The 16,600-nt window shown below is 46.4% G+C and overlaps 1 protein-coding gene across 2 annotated transcripts in view; it reads right to left on the reverse strand.

Moving 5' to 3' along the window:
- Window positions 1–11,090: 11,090 nt before the first annotated feature.
- grik4 (glutamate receptor, ionotropic, kainate 4) overlaps window positions 11,091–16,600 on the reverse strand; it is a 183,232-nt gene continuing 177,722 nt past the window's right edge. For both annotated transcript variants that reach the window (XM_068054201.1, XM_068054200.1), the window contains 2 exons: window positions 13,573–13,691; window positions 11,091–12,244 (listed from right to left, as the gene is read on the reverse strand). In XM_068054201.1, coding sequence (XP_067910302.1) covers window positions 11,879–12,244; window positions 13,573–13,691 — 485 coding nt within the window. In that variant the 3' untranslated portion in view covers window positions 11,091–11,878. The remainder of the gene's footprint in view (window positions 12,245–13,572; window positions 13,692–16,600) is intronic.

A 16,600-nucleotide genomic window follows, 5' to 3' on the forward strand; every position in this document is an offset into this window, starting at 1 on the left:
TCCCAGGAATCAACCTAGTGGACTTTCTCTGAACTGCCTCCAGTGCAAGTGTATCCCTCCTTAAATAAGGAGACCAAAACTGTATGCAGTACTCAAGGTTTGGTTTCACCAATACCTTGTACAATTGTAGCAAGAATTCCCTACTTTTATACTTCATCACCCTTGCAATAAGTTCCAACATTCCATTTGCCTTCCTAATTATTTGCTGTTCCTGCATGCCAGCTTTTTGTGTTTCATGTACGAGAACACCCAGATCCCTCTGTACCACAGCAATCTATAGACCCACTCCATTTATATAATATTTTGGTTTTCTATTCTTCCTACCAAATTGAATAACCTCACTTTTTTTTATTATTCATTCATGGGATGTGGGCATCACTGGCTAGGCCAACATTTATTGCCCATCCCTAATTGCCCTTGAGAAGGTGCCTTCTTGCACCGCTGTAGTCCATGTGGGTAGGTACACCTACAGTGCTGTTTGAAAGGGAGTTCAAGGATTTTGACCCAGCGACAGTGAAGGAACAGTAATAGAGTTCCAAGTCAGGATGATGTGTGGCTTGGAGGGGAACTTGCAGATGATGGTGTTCCCATGCAACTGCTGCCCTTGTCCTTCAAGGTGGTAGAGGTTGCGGGTTTGGAAGGTGCGGTCTAAGGAGTCTTGGTGCATTGCTGCAGTGCATCTTGTAGATGGTACACACTGCTGGCGCTGTGTGTCGGTGGTGGAGGGAGTGAATATTTGTGGATGGGGTGCCAATCAAGTGGGCTGCTTTGTCCTGGATGGTGTTGAGTTTCCTGAGTGTTATTGGAGCTGCACCCATCCAGGCAAGTGGAAAGTATTCCATCACACTCTTGACTTGTGCCTTGTAGATGATGGACAGGCTTTGGGGAGTCAGGAGGTGAGTTACTTGCCACAGGTTTCCTAGCCTCTGACTTGCTCTTGTAGCCACTGTATTTATATGGCTACTCCAGTTCAGTTTCTGGTCAATGGTAACCCCCAGGATGTTGATAGTGGGGGTTTCAGCGATCATAATGCCATTGAATGTGAATGGGAGATGGTTAGATTCTCTCTTGTTTGAGATAGTCAATTGCCTGGCACTTGTGTGGCATGAATGTTACTTGCCACTTATCAGCCTAAACCTGGATATTGTCCAGGTCTTGCTGCATTTCCACACAGACTGCTTCAGTATCTGAGGAGTCGCGAATGGTGCCTGAACATTGTGCAATCACCAGCGAACATCCTCACTTCTGACCATATGATTGAAGGAAGGTCATTGATGAAGCAGCTGAAGATGATTGGTCATTTTTAGTTATTTTTTCTTCCTTTTTTTAAAAATGCTTTTTTTACATTTTTTACCATCTTTTTTTTTTGCATTTATTTCATTTCATCTTAGTTTGTTCAGTTTGCTTACCCACTGTTTTTTTTCAGGTTTGCACTTGCTGCTGTTCAATATTCAGTGTATTAACACCGAATCTGTACTAATGCTTTGTCTTTCAACACACCATTAACATATTGTTTGCCTTTGCTCCGTGACCTTTTGGTCAGCTATGTGGCCTGGTCCAATCTAGACCTCCTTTGTTATCTCTTGCCCCACCCCCACCTCACTTGCTTATAACCTGTGACTTTTCTAATATTTGTCAGTTCTGAAGAAGGGTCACTGACCCAAAACGTTAACTCTGCTTCTCTTTTCACAGATGCTGCCAGACCTGCTGAGTGGTTCCAGACATTTCTTGTTTTTATTTCAGAATTCCAACATCCGCAGTATTTTGCTTTTATTTTAGTGTTTAATTCACTGCCACTTCTCTTCCAGGAATGCCTACCTTGAAGAAGTTCTGCTCTTCTCTCCAACGGGATTTTCATTTGTCTCTTTTACCTTGTTCACCTTCATTGCTTTCTTTTTCCCTCCTGGTGTTTGATAAGGTATCTACCAAAACCCGTTTTCACAGCCACATCTCCTTCCTCAGTGACTGTCTCCGGCTCCGACTTATTCCACGTGGATTCCAACTGCAGTTTCACCCATCATGCTTTGAAACCACCCAGGATCACAGGTATCTCCGAGAAATACAACGTTCCTCGGACTGCTACTCTCGCCGCATCCTGAGATCCACACTCAGTGCTATGCGCCGCCACATGCACACACTGGACCTCTCTCTCCAGCAGCACCGTCTCACCATATCTCAAAGCTGTTCTACTCCGCAGTTTCATTTCATCTTTTGTCTCATCCGACGCATTAACAAAAAACTTTTTCTTCCTTTCAGGTGTTAAGGAACGCAAGCTCCAGCAGCTGATGGGGTCTAATGCCCCTCCAGATCCTCCTTCCGCTTCACTTCCCTCTGACCCCACCCCTTCTGATCTGACCCCTTGCCGTGTATTCACTATACCCTCTGACCTCCCCTTCCCTGATGCTGAGTGTTCTGTACTCAGAAAAGGTCTCAGTTTTATCCCCTTACGCCCCCACCTCAATGAATTTCGCGCTCGGCATGACGTTGAGCTCTTCTTCCGTCGCCTCCGCCTCCGGGCTCACTTCTTTGACCAGGAGTCCTCCCCCCGACCAGCAGACCCATTCACCCGCCTCCAGCATTCTCCCTCTACCTGGACCCCTCCCCCTGGCCTCTTACCCGCTCTTGATCTCTTCATTGAAAACTGTCGGCGAGACATTGGTCATCTCAATTTCTCTGCCCCCCTCACTCACTCTAACCTGTCCCCCTCTGAATTTGAGGCACTCCATTCTCTCAGGTCTAACCCCGACATGGTCATCAAACCTGCAGACAAGGGTGGTGCTGTTGTCGTATGGCGTACCGACCTCTACCTTGCAGAAGTTCAACGCCAACTCACAGACACCTCTTCCTACCTCCCTCTGGACCATGACCCCACCACCGAACATCAAGCCACCGTCCAAAGGACTGTCACTGACCTCATCTCCTCTGCAGATCTTCCCTCTACAGCTTCCAACTTCATAGTCCCACAACCCCAGACAGCCCGCTTCTACCGCCTTCCCAAAATCCACAAACGGGACTGTCCCGGCAGACCCTTTGTGTCAGCCTGCTCCTGCCCCACTGAATTTATTTCTTCCTATCTAGACTCTATCTTTTCTCCGCTGGTCCAGTCTCTTCCCACCTACATCCGTGACTCTTCTGACGCCCTACGTCATTTTGACAATTTCCAGTTTCCTGGTCCCAACCGCCTCCTCTTCACTATGGATGTCCAATCGCTCTACACCTCCATCCCCCACCAGGATGGCTTGAGGGCTCTCCGCTTCTTCCTGGAACAGAGGCCCAACCAGTCCCCATCCACCACCACCCTCCTCCGCCTGGCTGAACTTGTTCTCACATTGAACAACTTCTCCTTCAACTCCACGCACTTCCTTCAAGTAAAAGGTGTCGCAATGGGTACCCGCATGGGTCCTAGTTATGCCTGTCTTTTTGTGGGATATGTCGAGCATTCTTTGTTCCAGTCCTACTCAGGTCCCCTCCCCCAACTCTTTTTCCGGTACATTGATGACTGTATCGGTGCCGTTTCCTGCTCCCGCCCCGAACTGGAAAACTTTATCAACTTTGCTTCCAATTTCCACCCTTCTCTCACCTTTACATGGTCCATCTCTGACAATTCCCTTCCCTTCCTTGACTTCTCTGTCTCCATCTCTGGGGATAGGTTGTCTACTAATATCTATTATAAGCCCACCGACTCCCACAGCTACCTCGACTACACTTCTTCACACCCTACCTCCTGTAAGGACTCCATTCCATTCTCCCAGTTTCTCCGTCTCTGACGCATCTGCTCTGATGATGCTACCTTCCATGACGGTGCTTCTGATATGACCTTTTTCCTCAACCGAGGATTTCCCCCCACTGTGGTTGACAGGGCCCTCAACCGTGTCCGGCCCATTCCCCGCACCTCTACCCTCACCCCTTCCCCTCCCTCCCAGAACTGTGACAGGGTTCCCCTTGTCCTCACTTTTCACCCCATCAGCTTCCATATCCAAAGGATCATCCTCCGCCATTTCCGCCGCCTCCAGTGTGATGCCACTACCAGTCGCATCTTCCCCTCCCTTCCCCTGTCAGCATTCCGAAGGGATCGTTCCCTCCGCGACACCCTGGTCCACTCCTCCATTACCCCCACCACCTCGTCCCCGTCCCATGGCACCTTCCCCTGCAATCGCAGGAGGTGTAATACCTGCCCATTTACCTCCTCACTCCTCTCTATCCCAGGCCCCAAACACTCCTTTCAGGTGAAGCAGCGATTTACTTGTACTTCTTTCAATGTAGTATACTGTATTCGCTGCTCACAGTGTGGTCTCCTCTACATTGGGGAGACCAAGCGCAGACTGGGTGACCGCATTGCGGAACATCTCCGCTTAGTCCGCAAGCAGGACCCTGAGCTTCCGGTTGCTTGCCATTTCAACACTCCCCCCTGCTCTCATGCTCACATCTCTGTCCTGGGATTGCTGCAGTGTTCCAGTGAGCATCAATGCAAGCTCGAGGAACAGCATCTCATCTACCGATTAGGCACACTACAGCCTGCCGGACCGAACATTGAGTTCAATAATTTCAGAGCATGACAGCCCCCCATTTTACTTTCATTTTTAGTTATTTTTTCTTTTTTACAACCTTTTTTTGCATTTATTTCATTTTATCTTAGTGGTTCCAGCATTTCTTGTTTTTATTTCAGATTTCCAGCATCTGCAGTATTTTGCTTTTATATTATATATTGAAGATGATTGGGCCTAGGACACTACCCTGAGGAACACCTGTATTGATGTCCTGGAGCTGAGATGATTGACCTCCAACAACCACAACCATCTTCCTTTGCGTTAGGTATGACTCCAACCAGCGGAGAGTTTTCCTCCTCATTCCCATTGACATCAGTTTTGCTAGGGCTCCTTGATGCCATACTCGGTCAAATGCTGCCTTGATGTCAAGAGCAGTCACTCTCACTTCACTGCTTCAGCTCAACTCTTTTATCCATTCTTTTATTGGTGAAGGCGAGGTCAAGTATGTTTTTCCCTCTTGTTGATTTCCTCACCACTTGCCGCATACCCAGTCTAGCAGCTATGTCCTTTAGGACTCGGCCAGCTCGGTCAGTAGTGGTGCAACCGAGCCACTCTTGGTGATGGACATTGAAGTCCCCCACACAGAGTACATTCTGCACCCTTGCCACCCTCAGCGCTTCCTCTAAGTGGTGATCAACATGGAGCTGAGGGAGGGTGGTAGGTGGTAATCAGTAGGAGGTTTCCTTGTCCATATTTGACCTGATGCTATGAGACGTCATGGGGTCCGGAGTCGATGTTGAAGACTCCCAGGGCAATTCCCTCCTGACTGTATACCACTGTGCCGCCACCTCTGCTGGGTCTGTCCTGCCGGTGGGACAGGACATACCCAGGGATGGTGATGGCAGTGTCTGGGACATTGTCAGGTATGATTCTGTGAGTATGACTATGTCAGGCTGTTGCTTGACTAACCTGTGGGACAGCTCTCCCAACTTTGGCACAAGCCCCCAGATGTTAGTAAGGAGGACTTTGCAGGGTTGACAGGGCTGTGTTTGCCTTGTTGTTTCTGGTGCCTAAGTTGATGCTGGGTAGTCCGTCTGATTTCATTATGTTTTATTGACTTTGTAGTGGTTAGATACAACTGAGTGGCTTGCTAGGCCAATTCAGAGGGCATTTAAGAGTCAACCACATTGCTATGGGTCTGGAGTCACATGGAGGCCAGACCAGGTAAGAACAGCAGATTTCCTTCCCTAAAGGATTTTCGTGAACCAGATGGGTTTTTACAACAACCGACGATGGTTTCATGGCCATCATTAGACTAGCTTTTAATTCCAGATTTATTAATTGAATTCAAATTCCACCTTCTGCTGTGGTGGAATTCAAACCCATGTCCCCAGAACAATACTCTGGGTCTCTGGGTTACTAGTCCAGTGACAATCCCACTACGTGACCGCCCCACCACCTGCCAACTTGAAAATGCCTCATTTTATGCCCACTCATTGCTTCTTGTAAGTTAATCAATTATCTATCCATGCTAATATATTACCCCCAACTCCATGTGCCCTATCCTGCCTATTGATCTTCAAAATGATTCCTGACAACGCTGGCCGCCACTGACGTCTTCAGGCTGTGCCACGGTGCGCACATGCGCAGACGGTCTCCTGCTTGCTGCGCATGCGCTGCGTTCCTGCTTGCCAGGACTGGTTAGCGCATGCGCCGATGATGTCATCGCGTGACGTGTGCATCTTCGGGCAACGCGCCTGGTCGGCCTCTGCGCATGCGCTTTATGCAACGCCAACGGGTATTCAAGCATGCGTCAACCTTCGGATATTCACGCGTCAAGCTTCGGCGCGAGTTTCTGAAAGTGGAAGGAGGAGAAGTTTTGTCGGGCATTTTCTCACATTTCATCGCAATTATTTAGTCGTTTTGAAGATTTCAGTCCAGTGACAATACCACTACACCACCGCCTCCCCCTTGGGGAACATTCAGCAAGAAGAGACTGAGCACTAAAAGAAACAAGCATGCCCTGTCCAGTGGTAGCACAAATGTGAATGCTCTTGCTGTGTACACAATTGGTGCGGTGGGAGTGCAGCCACACCGTTCTCCATCCTCAATGTTGCTTTAAGGCAAAGGTAGATAAGAGCGAAAGAAATGGAAGGTGATGCTGATAGTAGTAGGCAGGATTAAATGGGAGCGGATGAGAAGGCGCAGGAGTAGCATAACCACTAGCAGGGAACAGCTGGGCTAAATGGCCTGCTTTATGTTCATAGTACAAAAGAAATGTGCTTCTTTTTCCAGCACCCTCACATCATTCATGTTTTCCCTGAGAGCAGCATTGAACCATCACGAGATAGGGGCAGTAACATCATCCTGACTCCTACAGCTGAGGTGGGTACTAAGTGATTCATTGGCGGTGTTATCAGTACATGCCTTTACTGCAGACCATAAAGCATGCTCAACAGTAATTTCATTGCAGGGGGAAGCTCTGACACTGATGTTCTTTGCTTATTTCTTTTCACGTAAAACATGCCGTTGAGAAAACAATCCTTGAGATTTAAGGTCAGCATTCAAGCAACGAAGGCAACTGGATCATGCTGCGGAGCTGGTCACGATGTGGAAAGGAACCTTGCATTTATGGATGAAGTGGGAGCGCACATTGGGATGCGTTTGGGGAACATTCACCAAGAATAGACTGAGCTCAGACTCTTGTGACTTTGCCTTCTTCACATAGACAATACAGTAGTGGAATAGAGAGCCACGCGTTCATTCACCACAAGGCTCTCCAGGAACAATCTCTTTAGTTCTGCATAGCAGAGACTCGGCCTGTCTGTCGCACGGGAATGCTGGACACAACACTCATGTATCCATGCACAGCAGTGCCTCGAATGTTTAATGTACTTAATAACATTTCTCAATAATTAAACCTGGAATTGTTGAGGTTTTTGATGCTATTTTCCCGACTTTGCAACTGCAATTCAGATATTCAACTGTGGTGTGGTCCTTGGTGGGGGAGGGGGGGGGGTTGTGAGGGGGAGGTGGGGGTGGTGGGGGAAAGGGGGTGTGGGGATGTAGTGGGAGGGAGTTAAATTCAGAAGTTCCTGAAGAGGGGGATGCAAAAGGCAGGGAGCAGACAGCTGCAATGCCTGAAGCACAGTTGAGAAGTAGGGGAGAAAGCGGCTGTATGGGGGATCTGCAGCTGGAGGGAACGGCTGGATAGAGAGGGCCATGCGGAGCGAGCGGCCGAAGACTTTGGTGTCACCGGGTGCGGAGACCGGCCGGTGCGTCTTTTGCCATTGCAAGTTTATGGCGCATGCGCAGAAAAATGCAATCCTCCTCCCTCCCCCCACCCCCCGCTCTCTCCGGCCGCTCCACTTCCCTCCATCACCGGCCTGTACGCCTGCCACTCTCCGGCCGCTCTACTCCTACCAGGCCCGCTCCGCTCCCCTCCATCACCGGCCTGTACGCTTGCCTACTCTCCGGCCGCTCCGCTCCTACCAGGCCCGCTCCGCTCCACCCCCCGTTCCCGGCCTGCTCCCCCCCACCCCTCCCCAGCCCGCTTCCCGGCCCTGGCCCGCTCCCGGCGCACTCCCCGGCCCCGGCCCAGGCCCACTCGTTCGCTCCCTCACTCCGCCATTGTGTGCTGACATGTGTTTGTTAGGTTGCCTCCGTGTGATTATTTGAGCAGCGCCATCTTTAGTCCTGGCAGCTGCCTAAAGTCGCAGACTGTGATGTTTTAGTGGCACATGCTGCATCTGCGCATGTGCCACAGCAGCGCCACCTAGCAGTAGCGTTGTCAGCAAATACAGCCATTGATCTTTTGTGTGGCACCTTGTCGAATGCCTGTTGGAAATCCAGGTATACTACATCCACTGGTGCCCCTTTATATATCCTACTAGTTACATCCTCAAAAAACTCTAATAAATTTGTCAAACAGGATTTCCCTTCAGTAAAACCATGCTGACTTGTTCTAATCATACTGTGCTTTTCTAAGTGCATTGTTACAACTTCCTTAATAATAGATTCCAGCATTTTCCCTATGACTGATATTAGGCTAACTGGCCTGTAGTTCCCTGTTTACTCTCTCCCTCCTTTCTTGAAAAGTGATGTAACATTTGCCAACTTCCAGTCTGATGGGAGTTCCAAAGAAGGGTCACTGACCCGAAATGTTAACTCTGCTTCTCTTTTCACAGATGCTGCCAGACCTGCTGAGTGGTTCCAGCATTTCTTGTTTTTATTCCAGTCTGATGGGACCATTCCCGAATCTAAGGAATTTTGGAAAATCATAGCCAGCACATCCACTATCTCTGCAGCTATCTCTTTTAGAACCCTAGGATGTAGGCTATCAGGTCCTGGGGATTTGTTAGATTTTAGTCCCTTAAGTTTCTCCAATACTTTTTCTCTTGCTGATATGAATTTCCTTAATTTCCTCACTTTTTAGCCCCTAGGATCCTATTTCTAGTATGGAACTTGTGTTTTCTGCTGTAAAGACAACAACAAATATTTGTTCAAAATCATACTATGATCAGACAAAGTCAAGGTGGTTTTACAAAAGGGAAATCATGTTTGTCAAATTTAATAGAGTTTTTTGAGGATGTAACTAGTAAGGTAGATAAAGAGGAACCAGTTGATGGAGTATACTTGGATTTCCAAAAAACATTCAATAAGGTGCCACACAAAAGATTAATACATAGTATAAGGGCTCATGAAATTGGGGGTAATATATTAGCATGGATAGAGGATTAGTTAATTGACAAGAAGCATTTTCAAGTTGGCAGGCTGTGACTAGTGGACTGTCGCATGGATCAGTGGTGGGGCCTCAGCTATTTGCAATCTATGTTAATAACTTAGACGAAGAGGCTGAGAGTAATGTATCTACATTTGCTGATGATGCACATCTGGTGGGAATGTAAGCTGTGAGGCGGACACAGAGAGGCTACAAAGAGATTTAAACAGGTTAAGTGAGTGGACAACAAGGTAGCAGATGGAGTATAATGTAGGGAAGTGTGAAGTTATTCACTTTGGTTATAAGAATAGAAAAGCAGATTATTTTACAAAAGGTGTGGAACTTGTAAATGTTGATGTTCAGAGGGAATGAGGTATACTTGTACAAGGAACACAGGAAGTTAGCATGCAGGTACAGCAAGCAATTAGGAAGGCAAATGGCATATTGGCCTTTATCGCAAGGGGATTGGAGTACAAGAATAAGGAAGACTTGCTACAATTGTATCGGGCTTTGGTGAGACCATATCTGGAGTACAGTGTGCAGTTTTGGTCTCCATATCTAAGGAAGAATATATTTGCCTTGGAGGCGGCAGAATGAAGGTTCACTAGATTAGTTCCTGGGATGAACGGGTTGTCCTATGATGAGAGGCTGAGTAAATTGGGCCTATACTCTCTGGAGTTTAGAAGAATGAGAGGTTATCTATTGAAACGTACAAGATTCTGAAGGGGCTTGATAGGGTAGACACTGAGAAATTGTTTCCCCTGGCTGGGGAGTCTGGAACATGGGAACACAGTCTCAGGATAAGGGGCCAAACATTTAGGACAGAGCATAGAATCATAGAATGGTTACAGCACAGAAAGAGGCCATTTGGCCTGTCATGTCAATGAGGAGAGGAGGAGAAATTTCTTCACTTAGAGGATTGTGAATCTTTGGAATTCTCTACCCCAGATGGTTATGGATACTCCATCATTGATTATATTAAAGGCTGAGATAGATTTTTGATCACTCAGAGAATCAAGGGATTTAGGAAAGTGGAGTTAAGGCAGAAGATCAGCCATGATCATATTGAATGGCGGAGTCGGCTCAAGGGGCCATGTGATCTACTCCAGCTCCTATTGCCTCACTCAGTGATCACCTCCTGAACTGTTTTGTCTAAACGAGCTCTGTGGCATGGTTACAAAACTCATGCTGTTCCTTCAGATAATCTCATGGAACTGAAGTAACCTTTATCAGATTTCTAACTTTTATGTTTTCCTGAATGTGGCGAGGGATGGCATGGCTGAAGAAGAGAATATAGCTAGTTTGTAATGGTCAGGTTAGGTATTCATTGGATTCTGTGTAATATTAAGCTCAGGTTATCTTAGACTGGTAATGTATTCTCAACCATTAACTCAGTAGCAGGGCATCGTTGTAAGTTGCTAGCTTTTGGTCTTTTTACTGAATAATGTTATGCTGTTATATAAAATTGTGCTGATGTCTATTAGTAATGGGATTGAGACTAAACTTAGTTTATCAGAATCTCCCCGATATTCAGACAAAACAGATTGAAACACAAGTCCTTGAGACTGAGAGATCAGCATCACGTTCTCCCTCTCCTCCCCCCATCCCACCCCAGTGACAATAACATAATTCAATAATGAAAACCTGTGACAGTTAATAGGCACAAATGGGATGTTTTAACAAAATCATTCTATTAATCTTTTCAAAACAATTTATAAAAGCTGAAACATAGTAACTAAAAATGGTTCTGCAATAATTTGAAATAATATAATTAAAAGTTAAAAGCTTTGAAGTTTGTAAATAATAATGACAATAGTGAGAAAACCAAGGTTCGCTCCATGAAATGTTGGGTTTGGTTAGAAGAGCAGCTCATGACCCCTCAGTGTTGAACATGAATTCCCAGGGAATTAATTCTTTCTCAGTAAATGGTAACATTAAACATCAAATTTTATTTTGATAGTTGTAAAGATCCTGCATGTTTCTGTTTTGCTGACATAGTTTTTAGTGGCACATTTCTTTACAATGATAGGCACTACCCAGAAGGTGGAACCAAGAGACAACAAAGGAAATTTTTCTAAAAAAGGCAAAAAATGGATTACAGATCCTTAATTAAAGTTTAATGTATGGATCTTTGTAACACAGGAATTGCATAGAATCATTTCACAAATTTGCAATCTAGATTCATGTGAGTCCAATTTCTACCATACAGGATGGTGAAACAGAGGTGGGGGCATATGCAGTTTTTATTCTCTTTCTCCCCACCCAGCCACCTTGGTCTTGTGTAAAAAGGATTTCACACAAACAAGATCTTTACCAATTACTCTTTCTCTATTCCACATGTTCAGTAACTCACTGGTTTGCATTGAACATGGTCCTTCTGCAGGCCTAGGGATGGGTTTTCAGTAGTGCATAGTTTGAGGTTTGAGACCTTGCTACTTCAAGAGTGGAAAGTGAGATTTGACAGAATTTACTGAAGGAATTCTGCCACTGCCCTGATTGGAGAGTGAAGTTCCACACTATGCATCGTTATTGTCTTTTTGTGCAAGATGATTATGGTTATTTCATAACCAGCTGTCCAGGGTTTGCACTTTGCTTTCCCCCAGCTACAAAGGACAGAGCTCACCTCCATGAGCAAAATGGCCTTTGTGTCAATGCTCTTTTTACTTTTGTTCTATTGCTCTTGGTCACTGCTGTTGGTTGTTCCCCTTTCCCACTCTAGACTCTCTTCACTTTGTATTGATGTCTCCATGGGCCGAGGCCTCAAACCCTGAAATCGACGGCATTCTGGACAGACACGAATGTGGGTACAGCCTTTGACTGCCAGGCTAGCCTCATGTGCCAGTCTCTGGGAGATGGGGTTTGGCAATCTGCCACTGCACAGTTTCCCATTGCTCAAGCTCATGGTGTTTGCATCACGTGGAATTTCAGTGTGACTGGAACAGGTCCGTATCAAGCGGCGCTTCCGCCGAGACTGAAAGCTCTCCTGGCACGACACAATACTCCGTAGCTCTTTCAGCATCTCCTGGCAAACAGAAATCTGGAAAGAACAGAAAGATAAAATGTTGGATAAAGTATTTTACAAAACACAAAAGTTACACACAGTGCTCCCAACAGGCAATAATAGCTAAACGATATAAAAACAAGAACTGCTGGAAATACTCAGCAGGTCTGGCAGCATCTGTGGAGAGAGAAGCAGAGTTAACGTTTCAGGTCAGTGACCCTTCAGATTTCCAGCATCTGCAGTATTTTGCTTTTATAATAGCTAAACAATAATGTATAATGTGACAAACAGCCAGGCCACTTACAGTAACAGATACACAGATACTGGATTCATAGACTGAACAATAGGAAACTACTCCGATCCCATGTAAGAATCCACAGTCCTGCTAAGGATGGACATATTTGCTGCTGGAGCAAGCTTACCCCTTATTAATAAACAGATTCCTTATTCTGCTAAGAATACCAGATGACTGTGATAATTTCTCTGACAGTACTAATTCTAAGGCTGGAGGGGCTAAAGATTGGTTTGCGTTTTTATTCAGGCACACGGGTCACAATTTGTGACCTGTGTGTTTCGATTCCAGTGGAGGTGGGCAGCATGCAAATTTGGTGCTGCCACCTTATTTGCCTGATTGTAGCATAGGGCCAAGCGAGTGCCTCTGCAATCAGCAGGAAGTTGAGCAGCATTCACTGATAACACGTAGTGCAGCCAGCCTTCTGTTCTTAAAGGCAGTCTGTTCCTCTTAAAGGGAAGCTACACTAAATGACAGGAGGCTCCTGCTGAATACTATTGCAATGGTAAAGGAGAATGGAAAACAAAGACACACAGAGGGCTCCAGGGTCATGGATTATGTAGGCCTTAGTGGTGGAGGTGGACAGGAGGAGCGATGCCATGGATTTGGGATGGGAGAGGAGCCAAAGGCCCTTAAGGACAATCTTCAGAAAGGATTGGGAGCATGTGGCCAGGGAGGTAAGTTCCCAGCTTCTGGAGCCAAGGACCTGGCAGCAATGCCACAAGAAGTCTATAATGACTTCACATGACTGGCCAAGGTCAGTGAATGCATCTTCACATGATATCTCCAACCCTCTGTTCCAACAGCCTTTCACGCTGCTCAATGCACCACACCCCCATCATTCACCCAGCACCAGTGCCTGGCATGTAGGACTCACACCTAACACACACCTACCAGTGATGCTAGTTTCACACCCACCTCGTGCTACCTTAACATACTTACAGTTATTCAACTAAGGCAGGAAAATATGCATATGGTGTCACTTTCCATGTTTTGTAATTAACTTTTTTGTAACATTTATTTCTGAAGACTTTGTTGACATTTAAAAGTGGATCCCTTCAGCTATCATTACCTCTGTTTCTGTGGAGTGTCTCATTGTCCACGTAAATTCAATCACTGCCATGACAACAGCAACAATCAGGCCACAGATTAGAACCACAAAAATCCCACCAATGTTTTCCATTCCTAGACCTGGAATTATAAACAAAGAGGAAAATATGTTACAGTTCAGTTCACACCAGTGAATTGTACCTCACCTTTTCATTGGATGCAGTAGTGTTTGAATGGACTTTGTCTCTGTGTTACAATCACAGCGACAGCAACGCACTGTCACTTCAGTCCCATCATTCCACAGGTTGCAGCATATTATTTTCATTAATATACGTTAATGGGTTATGGTCAGTGTATATTAATATTTCTTTATAGTCTTGGCGGACATATACTTTGAAATGTTTGAGAACCAGCAAAGTCCTAATGTTTCTTTTTCCACAGTGGAATACTTTTTTTGATGGCAATTTAGTTTTCTTGAAAAGTACCCTACTGGCTTTTCTATGCCCGATTCGTCATCCTGCAATTGGACTGCACCAACCCCCGGGTCGCTAGCATCGATCGCTAATTTAAAGGGTTTAGCAAAATTTGGAGCAGCCAACACTGGTTCATTAGTTAACATTGCCTTTAGCTTTTCAAAAACTGCCAGACATTCATCTGACCATACTACTTTGTTTTTCTCTTTTTGTAGCAAATTGGTTAATGGAGCAGCCACAGGATTAAAATTCCATACAAACTTCCTGTAAAAATCGCACATCCCTAAAAACCTCATTATTTCCCGTTCAGATTTAGGGATAGGGAACTCAACTTAGGCTTGTACCTTTACCATTTTTGGCAATACCTGTCCTTGCCCCAATATGTGTCTGAGGTAAGTTACTCTTGCTTTTCCAAATTCACTTTTCTCCAGATTTATCACTAAGTCCACAGCTTGCAACTTTTTAAACAAACTTTTCAGCTGGTTTAAGTGTTCTTGCCAAGTCATAGTGTCATACAGCACTGAAACAGGCCCTTCGGCCCACTGAGTCTGTGCCGACCAACAACCACCCATTTATACAAATCCTACATTAATCTCATATTCCCTTACCACATCCCCACCTTCCCTCAATTCTCCTACCACCTACCTACACTAGGGGCAATTTACCATGGCCAATTTACCTATCAACCTGCAAGTCTTTGGCTGTGGGAGGAAACCGGAGCACCTGGCGGAAACCCACGTGGTCAGAGGGAGAACCTGAAAACTCTGCACAGGCAGTACCCAGAACTGAATCCAGATTGCTGGAGCTGTGAGGCTGCGGTGCTAATCACTGCACTACTGTGCTGCCCCTGTGTTACTATATATTAGTACATCATCGAGATACACTATACAGTTGGGAACACTGGCTACCACCTGATTCATTAATCTTTGAAAAGTTGCTGGGGCATTTTTTAGCCCGAATGACATCACCCGGCACTGATAAAGACCGTCAGGTGTTACAAAAGCCTCTTTGGCCTGAGGAGTCAAAGGAACTTGACAGTATCCCTTTAACAAGTCGATCTTGGTAAGAAACCTAACACTGCCCACTCTGTCGATATAGTCTTCTAAATGCAGAATTGGGTAGGAGTCTGCCTTCATTATCGCATTGACTTTTCTATAGTCTATACAAAACAGCGTTGACCCATCAGGTTTAGGTAATAGAACTATTGGTGAACTCCAGCTGCTTTGACTAGTTTCGATCAAATTGTTTTCCAGCATGTACTGGCTCTCTGCTTTTACTTGGGCCTTTTTGTCTGGACTTAAGCGGTAAGGATGTTGTTTTAAAGGAACAATTCCCCCTATATCCACACCATGGGCTGAATTTTACCGGCCCCTCAACGCCGCAGGGGCCAGTAAAATGCTGCGGGGAGAGGCCTGCCTCGACCCGCGACGTCAAGATGGGCCTGCCGCATTTTACCGGCAGTGGCGGGACCTCGGTGCAGCTCCCACCCACTGCACAGCGGCGGCACCACAATTAGCATATGGTACTACTTACTGACCTAAGCTGATTATGCAGCCCGCCGCCTCTCCACCGACACTGCCGGATTTTTCGTTGAACGGGCGACTGTCACGTGCCGTCCCGTTCATGATCTGAAAAACTAGTGGGTCCTCACTCTGCACTATGGAAGGGAGGAGGGAGGGGGGATACATAAGGGTCTAACTCTGCATTCTGGAAGGGAGGGTGGATACACAGGGGTCTAACTCTGCATTCTGGAAGAGGGGGATATGTAGGGGTCTAACTCTGCATTCTTAAACGGGAGGAGGGAGGGGGGGATATGCAGGGGTCTAACTCTGCATTCTGGAAGGGGGGGTTATGTAGGGGTCTAACTCTGCATTCTGGAAGAGGGGGATATGTAGGGGTCTAACTCTGCATTCTTAAACGGGAGGAGGGAGGGGGGGATATGCAGGGGTCTAACTCTGCATTCTGGAAGGGGGGGATATGCAGGGGTCTAACTCTGCATTCTGGAAGGGAGGGGGGATACACAAAGGTCTAACTCTGCATTCTAAAAGGGAGGGGGTCTGGGATTACTGGAGGGAAAGCTGTGCTGGCATGAAGGGAGGTACCGTGTACCATCCCTTTGTTAAAAGTATGCTCTGTGTTTGTGAAGTGGCAATGGCACACTAGGCACCCTGTGTGTGGGGAGGGTGCCAGAAAGGACAGGAGCATTAAGGTTATATGGATAGTGGGGGCAATCGATTCAGCTGGTAGGATCTTGATGTGGTCATGCTGTGCCACTCTGAGTGTTGGCCAAGAAGGGCAATGCCATGGCACGCAACATAGTTGACCCAGGAAAGCAGCTGATGTACCCATCAACACCAATCCATGCCCTGTTAGGAACCTTCGAATACATGCAGGGTCCAACTTTATTTATCACTTGGAAATAGGTATGGCTCATCCTACATTGTGTGTTCCTCTGCACGTGAAGATCCGTATGCACCAGAGGCAATATCAACAGGCAGGTGTGATCCACGTAGAGGCCCCCGGTCGTTAGCAGCAGCCCCCAAGAGGAGCCCGCCATTACGGTTGCCGTGCATCTAC

The sequence above is a fragment of the Heterodontus francisci genome, chromosome 22 (genome assembly GCF_036365525.1).
Source record: "Heterodontus francisci isolate sHetFra1 chromosome 22, sHetFra1.hap1, whole genome shotgun sequence".
Lineage (NCBI taxonomy): Eukaryota > Metazoa > Chordata > Chondrichthyes > Heterodontiformes > Heterodontidae > Heterodontus > Heterodontus francisci.